The 7,716-nt window shown below is 43.1% G+C and overlaps 1 protein-coding gene across 1 annotated transcript; it reads right to left on the bottom strand.

The window, feature by feature from the left end:
- Positions 1–725: 725 nt before the first annotated feature.
- On the bottom strand, positions 726–6,424 carry LOC122547954 (ferritin, middle subunit-like). Its single transcript, XM_043686514.1, has 4 exons — positions 6,245–6,424; positions 3,060–3,206; positions 2,262–2,387; positions 726–1,573 (listed from the first exon to the last, which is right to left on the bottom strand). Exons 1-4 carry the CDS (start codon positions 6,344–6,346, stop codon positions 1,418–1,420), a joined length of 531 nt encoding a protein of 176 aa, XP_043542449.1. The 5' UTR covers positions 6,347–6,424; the 3' UTR covers positions 726–1,417.
- Positions 6,425–7,716: the final 1,292 nt, after the last annotated feature.

Below are 7,716 nucleotides of genomic sequence, written 5' to 3'. Positions count from 1 at the left end.
TATTTCCAGGTTGCTGTCATCCTGCTCATTTCAGCTGTAGATGGCAATGAGAACATGTATTATAATCCAATGCAGCTCAAAAGAATTCCTTGAGCTGACTCTGGAATGTGTCTGCTGGGACTGTTTGCAGTGAATTTTTCCCAACTTTGAACTGACAGGCTTGAAGTTTATTGAAAGTCTGGGAGTGCATCCTCCAATAGGGAGGGAAGGACAATGGAACATCACTGCTATTTTTGGGAAAGAAACCCCAGTGCAGATTGACTCCTGGCTGAGATAGAGTGGGTATCTAGCCAAGGTCCCTAGCAGGAGCTGCATTCTTATGGGAGAGGGGGAAAAGAAAAAAAAAGTGAACTGGTCAGTGTGCCCAGCTGCTACTGGCTTTAAACAAGGCAAAGGGGTGAAAAATCACAGGCCCGTGTGCTGATCCTGTTCTGAACTCCAACTGGCTCCTGAGGCTGGGAGGAGAGAGAGAAAGAAAATGGCACTATTTAGAATATCCTGTTCATGTTAGAGACCCATTGGGAGCTAGACCAGACAAGTTGAGGTCATATCAGTCCCAGGTTATTGGGTTCCTCTGTCTGGGTAGAAACCAGAGCCTGATGGACCTCAATCAAGGCTAACAACAAGATGTTAACAGATCCAGTCACCCAGCTCATGTAGTTTGACTCCAAATTGTTGAGTACTGCTAAAGAGAATAAAGACATTAAATGTTCACCTCCAACATCAATAGGCCAATCTGGAAGTGAACATGGAATCAAAGATGGGGATATCTTGAACTGATCTTTTGAAGAGGTATGAAAAACTTCCTTGCACAGTTCACAATTGTGCTCATCAGGTCTAGAAAAAGTGTAAGACTTGGACAAGAGAATTACTAAAGAGTTTTCCACTCCAGACTACAACCCCCAATCTCATTCTAGGACAGGATAGCTTGAATTTATATATATTACAATTCCATTTAGTTATTCCTGTCCAATGGGGTATGGGGCAAAAAGAGAAAGACATCTAGGTGAGGTGTTTTAGTCTAATAATGTGATGAGCGAAATTGCAGAATGATTACTGGCATCAAGCTCTCCAGAGATCACAATCAAATTCAAGTGAAGGATCAGTGGTCTGAATGATGGACAATAAGCAAGATCAATACAAGATTTTATTTGTTTCCATTCAGGTCATACAACCATTACATTCTTGCAGGATGATTACTGGCATCATCTCAAGAGAGCTTGATAACCAAATTCATGCAGCTCTTGTGAATGATGGACACATCAGCAAGATCAGTATAAGATTTTATTCATTTCCATTCAAGTGGTACAGCCATTACATTCTTGCCAACATATTCCTTCTCCCTAGGGAGAAGCCAGATTGTCCAAGTGAAGTCAGTAATGCATTCACACAAGAGCAGACAGTACCCCATGTCCCACTAACTGCTGTCCTCCAGTGAGAGCCTGTCAAACAGGTACTCTCCCAGCCCATTCTCAGGAGCTCCCAGACGCTTCAGGTTGGTGATGTAGTCCCCAAGTCGCTTGATGATCTCAACCTCCTCATCCAAATAGTGAGTCTCCAGGAAGTCACACAGCTGGAACAGTGATATTACAATCCATTACATTCGCACAATCCAAGACAAGTTTACAATTCCAACTGCATGACAGGCTGGGCACTCAGCTCTGGACAGCCCTGAAAAAAATCTAGCAAACACGAGAAAATTTGTACTGGTGAAGATATCAACCCTTCTGCTGGCTCATCTTGCAGTTTAAGTGGAGTGAGTTGTATTGTGGTGGTCAGTGATCATTCTACTGCAATGGGCCTGAATGAGGATTCAGTGGCCAATCTCACTTCAGCACTCCCACCAGATTAGAATCCACGTTCCTCCTTGACCTTATTTCTGAACAGTTGTAACATTGTAACCATCAATATGATCTAAAATGATCAATATTAGATCTGACCAAAAAAGTTTAAAGAAGTCAGGTTATAGTCCAACAAGCTAATTCAGAAACACTAGCTTCAGGTGTGCTGCTCCTTCAGCAAGTGCTTGTGGAATACCATAACCACCTGATGAAGTAGCAGTTCTCTGAAAGCTAGTGTTTCTGAATAAACTTTTGGACTATAACCAGGTTACAATTTTTAAACTTTGTACATCCTAGTCCAACACTGGCATCTCCAAATCATATTGCCCCAATTGTTGCATTGAGTTTCAAACCCACAAAGACCAGTGAAGTGTTGCCCTGAGGGTCAGGCAGTGATGAGAATGAGGTGGCAAAGCTTACATGAGGGTCAGTCTGGGCAGTAGCAAGTTGGTGTAGATCCAGCAAACTCTGGTTCACATTCTTCTCCAGATCCAGGGCAACCTGCATTGCCTGCAGACCGTTACCCCACTCATCCATCTCTGGCTTCTGAAACATGGAAACAAAGGACAGTTAAGGATCAGAATCAGAATCCTGACAGTGGGATGAAGCAGGTCATTTAGCCCATTTCTCCACACCCTCCCTCCAGCGATGGTCCCCACACTGACCCCACCCCATCCCCCTAATCCTGTTTTTAGGGAAAAGTGTAGCCTGTGTATCCCTGGAAGCTATGGGCAACCTAGCATGACCAAACAAATCTGCACTGCTTTGTAGAGTGATAAAACTGAGCAGTTGCCAGAGGCTAGAATTGGCATTGAGACAGCAGTACCATCCTCCAGTCCAAAAAAGGTTTGAGGAGGAGGGTTTAGAGAGATCTCAGGAAACTTGAGAAATATGGAATGCACCACCCGAGTAGCATGGGGGAAGACAGCTAGTCCAGTGACATTGCTGCAACATCTGGACAAGTGCTTCAAATGCCAGGGTACAGGGGGCTAAGGACTAAGTGTGGGTAGATGGGATTAGTGTAGTTTGGTCAGCATAGATATGGTAGACCAAAGGGCCAGTGTCTATGCTGTGACTTGGAGATGGAAGACATCATATGGGAAAGCCAAGCAACAGCTCTTCACTTCCCCCTTCACAAAGGAGAACCCCGTTACTGATGGATTGAAGCTACATCACATCACAAGAGCAGCCATTCCCCTCCACGACTCCCATTCCCACCTTCACATCCTGGAGGAGGACTCTGCCTCCACGCTGATTCTGGAATTTCAGCAACTTCTCTGCATGTTCCTGCTTCTCCTGGGACTGAGCTTTGAAGAACTGGGAGAAATGGTGCAGGGCAACGTCATCCCTGTCAAAGTACGACATCTGAAAGAGAACCATTTCCATCCCATTAGCACATCACTGGCCCCAGTTCTAGTTGGCAAAAATAGAATACTGATTTAGCCTTTGAAACCAGGCTGACTATTCAAGCTGTTAACCTTTGGGTTCTCAACAATTTTAAATATAAAACATTGCTGGTCTGTTGGACAGCAGCTCCTTTAACTGGATGATTTTGAACAATCCCAGCTTCCTCCTGGGGACATGCAAACTCTTATCTTGGATTAAGCAGCTGGTGAATTGCTCAGCAGGTCTGGCACAGCATCGGAGGGGAGAAACAATTCATGTTTCCGCTCATTGACTGAAATGAGTGCAGGATGTAATCAGGGTAGTGGTTCCAAAACTAGACAGTACAGGGTTAACATGAGGGGGATGGATATAAAATGAACCCAAGAGGCAGCTTTTTCCAAAAAGGTGGTGAATATGTAGGATGAGCTGCCAGAGGAAGGGAGGCTGGTACAATTACAACATTTAAAAGGCATCTGGAGGGATATATGAAAAGGAACTGTTTAGAGTGATATGTGCCAAATGGGACTAGATTAATTTAGGATATTTGGCTGGTAGGGGGAAGAGCTGGATTAGAGGGTCTGTTTCTGTGCAGACCATCTCAAGAATGGTAGATTAAGTGTTCTGCATGGAACCAACTGATATTGTAACCTTTAACAAAAGGAGTGTTCAGTTGGAAGAGGAAAGCCACGAGTACCAAGTGCAGTTTACTCCATTCAACATTAACTAGTGGGTAATACCCAGTACATGTTTCTGAATGGAAGATGTAAAACTGCTATCAGAACATGGGACAGTAGGCTATTTATCCCCTCAAGCCAGTTCTGCCATTCTATGGAAAAGTAACCACAAGGCTGCTGCAAGGTACATTTTTCTTTGTGCTAAAGTGGAAAAGTGGATATTGGACACTGCAGGCACTAATTGCCAGTAGGCTCTCCTGCCTAAGCTTGTAGATCATTGGGATTGGATGTACCATACACTGGACCTATACAAGACTGTTCCTATCTGGAGGATGGAGAGGAATGAGAAAGAGAGGAGAAGGGTCCCATGGGTTTGCTAAGGAAAGCCTGCCCAATGACAGCCTTTGGATTGTAAACAAGCATCTCAGTGATTAGATAAAAAGTGAAACTGGATCAAGGAAAGTCTAATACAGGGAAGACCGCACGTGACCAAGATTAACCATTATCCGCAGATGGTGTCACCACCTTAAAGTGTGACCTAAAAGCACATGGATTAGGTCAAACCAAGCAAACAAGTTCAAACCATTTAAATCTACACCCATAATTGAATCAAAACATTTGAACCATCATGCTCAAGTGAATGTTATGACAATGCTGCTCCTTCAAGTTTTGTCCTTTGTTTTCTCCCCCCCTCCCAAGATGGGTCATAAAGGCAGAGGTGCCATTGTCTGGAAATAGCGGTTTCAAACAGTGGCAAGAGTGACCAGTTCTCCCAGTCCAGTTATTTTCCAATCTTTGTTTTAGCAGGCAGAAGCTGCTAGTAGCAGAGAAGCTGTTCCTCTGAAACTAGGTTCCATTGTTCAATAAACATTTACCTGAATGCTCTGAAAACTCTCCTGCTGGCAAGAACCGGAGTTTGTATTTACATTTGCCAAGGGTTGCATTTTTGGGGATTTCACAGGTATTGAAACAGCTCCATTGTTATTGTGATTGGTCACTTGGGTTCCCAAATAGTGTTTTAAATTCAGTTTCTTATTGGTGCTTCTACCATAGAATGTAGATAAATTCTGTTTTTTATAAAGCAGCAGAAGGATTTGACCAGCTGATTCACCCTGGATTATACACAATACAACCATCTTTATAATGAGAAGAGATAAGGCTCTGGACAACCTTAGTGGTTTTGTCAGAGCCAGCCTGGTCCCAATAGTTGAGGGGATGATAAAGGGGCATGACTGAGGTCAGACCAGAAAGGAGTGATCCATCCTTTGGATAGTACACTATCAACTTGTTAAAAGTAACTGGTTCACCAATGAAAGCTGTTCCCACATCCACCAAACAGAGCTCTAGGGACTTCATTCTCATCTCATGAGAGCCTCCAAACAGACAAGCCCAGTGTGTTGAATATTCTCCACATGTGGACCTACAACATTCAAGCAGCAGACAGACAATCATCCAGGATTAAACAGCCCACTCCATTGGTACTGCATTCGCCACCCCCCCCCCTTCAGTATCCATTATCTACCAGGAAGCCTGCAATACTCACTAAACACCTTGCTAAAGGACATGCTAACACTTCAGAAGGGGGGGGGGGGGGATGGACAAACCACTACCTGGAATAGAGGGGCTATTCTGTTTCTCATACCATCCTGATTTGAAAGTCTCCATTTCTTCAGTCATGGAATCAAATCTCAGACCACTCCAGCCACCTTGTGGGTACACCAACACTCCAGCAAGTCAACTCTTCCTCCAGGTGAAGAGATGGAGGAATGGCTACCTGACCACTGACTACCCACATATGAATGGATAATACAGAAAGCTAAATAGGCCTCAACCAGGGCCTACTTAAGTTGATACCAGTTACAGCCTGATCTTAAATACATCTGCTCAGGTAAGCCAAGTATCATTGATAAACACTGCCATAACTCCCTTTTACAGTATCAAAACTAATGATGCTTATTTAGCATTAATAGAAGGTAAAGCAAACATCACAATATATTAAAGCAGCAGAAAGGCAGCTAGTCAATAGAGGTTTCCATTCCAACACATGGTTGACCTAAATGGTCAAGCTATTCCCGTAAAATATCCTGTTTTGACAACCCTAGGGAAATGAGTTACTGCCTGTGACAGCCATATCAGGGAATTGTACACTAACTAAGAACACTTCACCTTGCATACATTACGCATCAGTATCACACCCCATTGTTGTTGTAACACCACATTTATCTTGAATTGTGAAACAGGTAAGAGCTACAAAAGTCAACCTACAGGAGCATCAAGTTGATTTGAAATAAGGAAAGTTTACTTCAAATAATAGAAGCAATTATAAATAGAGACAACACTCACCAAAGACTGATAGAGATAGGAGGCAGTGAGCTCCAGGTTAATCTGCTTGTTGACAGCAGCTTCACAATCCTGGTGATAGTTTTGACAAACCTGGGAGGCCATTTTGTGACGCCGAGTATACTACTTGCCTACCCAAGACAAGTCACAAGCCAACCGCCAACTCTACCTAAATCACCACTGTCTTTGGACTTTTATTTATACTCTAGGAGCAGACCCTTATTATATTAAGCAGGAAATGACATCATCAGTGATGGCCAATCACTCTTGCTAATCAATCAGCTGTCATGTCAAATCAGCGCAGAATGGGAATTGGATCCAGAAGACAATCAGAATTCACAACTGGTTAATGATGGAATTGCTGATTGACCTTTGACACAAGTTCAAATTCTCTAAGTGTATCTACCTGAAAATGAGAATAAAACATGCTCTGAAACTTCACAATTGTATCTGAGATTGTGTATTAAGACATACAGATTTGCAGAATTCTGTTAGTTTGTTACTCTGAGGAACTTGTCTTCCTACCCTTTGAATGACAGTGTTGGGAGTCCATTGAAAAATGGCTAGATTTTATTGAAATTACGTATTTGCTTATTGATTGATAGTGACAGAAATAAAGTGCTTTTGGATCATCTAGTGCAGGCAACTGATGTACTTTGTGGATCCTTTCTGAATCTGCTGTGATCTCCTTGACCTTAGGTCTCAGGAAGTCCAGTTTGAAAATAAAAACACTAAATGTGCTGAGAGATTGAATAGAGTGCCATGCGATAGGCCTCGGGCCTCCATTTCTAAATTGCTGTTAGAAACTTATTGCATGATCAACTTTTCTATCTTTACGTTCAGTCTTTAATTGTTTCAAGAACAACTAACCCTCAACTCAAGCAGTTTCCAAGTGGGGAGATTCTGAGTCTGTTTACATTGCATTCTGTCGAACGTACAGCTCAGACACTGGCTTCCTAGTTCACCGTGGTCCATACCCACAGCGATATGGACATGAGAGTCTCTCAACGTAAAGTTGAATGTATTGAACTGAGCAGCCTCCAGTGGAGTGGTGGGCTGTGAGAATTTGAGGTTTGAAGGTCCCCACTCAATGTTAGGGGATGATCACAGCCTTGACGGATGGATTGGTGGAAGCAAGTTACTTTGACCCAATAACTTTCTCAAATACCAGGTTGCAATCTAGCCCAATTTTGTCAGATTGAGTTACAAGTTTGAATATTATACACGTAACCACGGTCAGAGGTCAACCCTGATAAATACTCATGGCAATGAGAGCAAGTCAGAGGCTGGGAGCTCTCCTGTGAATTTCTCAACTCCTGACTTTCCAAAGCCTTTCCACCATCTACAAGAATGAAGTTAGGAAAAGCAATGGAATACTTTCCAATTTTCTGGCTGAATGCAGCCCCAAGAACACTGACGAAGCCCCAGGGAAATCTCTCGCCATCCTGAGTTGGAACAATATCACTGTTTCTGAA

Source organism: Chiloscyllium plagiosum, unplaced genomic scaffold (genome assembly GCF_004010195.1).
Source record: "Chiloscyllium plagiosum isolate BGI_BamShark_2017 unplaced genomic scaffold, ASM401019v2 scaf_3836, whole genome shotgun sequence".
Lineage (NCBI taxonomy): Eukaryota > Metazoa > Chordata > Chondrichthyes > Orectolobiformes > Hemiscylliidae > Chiloscyllium > Chiloscyllium plagiosum.
Note: the sequence above shows the minus strand (reverse complement) of the source record. Positions and strands in the feature narration are given on the sequence as shown.

Bases quoted from the DNA above. Each gene is read 5' to 3' on its own strand.
- LOC122547954 (XM_043686514.1), bottom strand. From the start codon at position 6,346: ATGGCCTCCCAGGTTTGTCAAAACTATCACCAGGATTGTGAAGCTGCT. The intron at 3,207-6,244 runs GTGAGTGTTGTC...GTTCTCTTTCAG, and splicing joins CCTATCTCTATCAGTCTTTG to ATGTCGTACTTTGACAGGGA. The intron at 2,388-3,059 runs GTGGGAATGGGA...TCCATGTTTCAG, and splicing joins TCCTCCTCCAGGATGTGAAG to AAGCCAGAGATGGATGAGTG.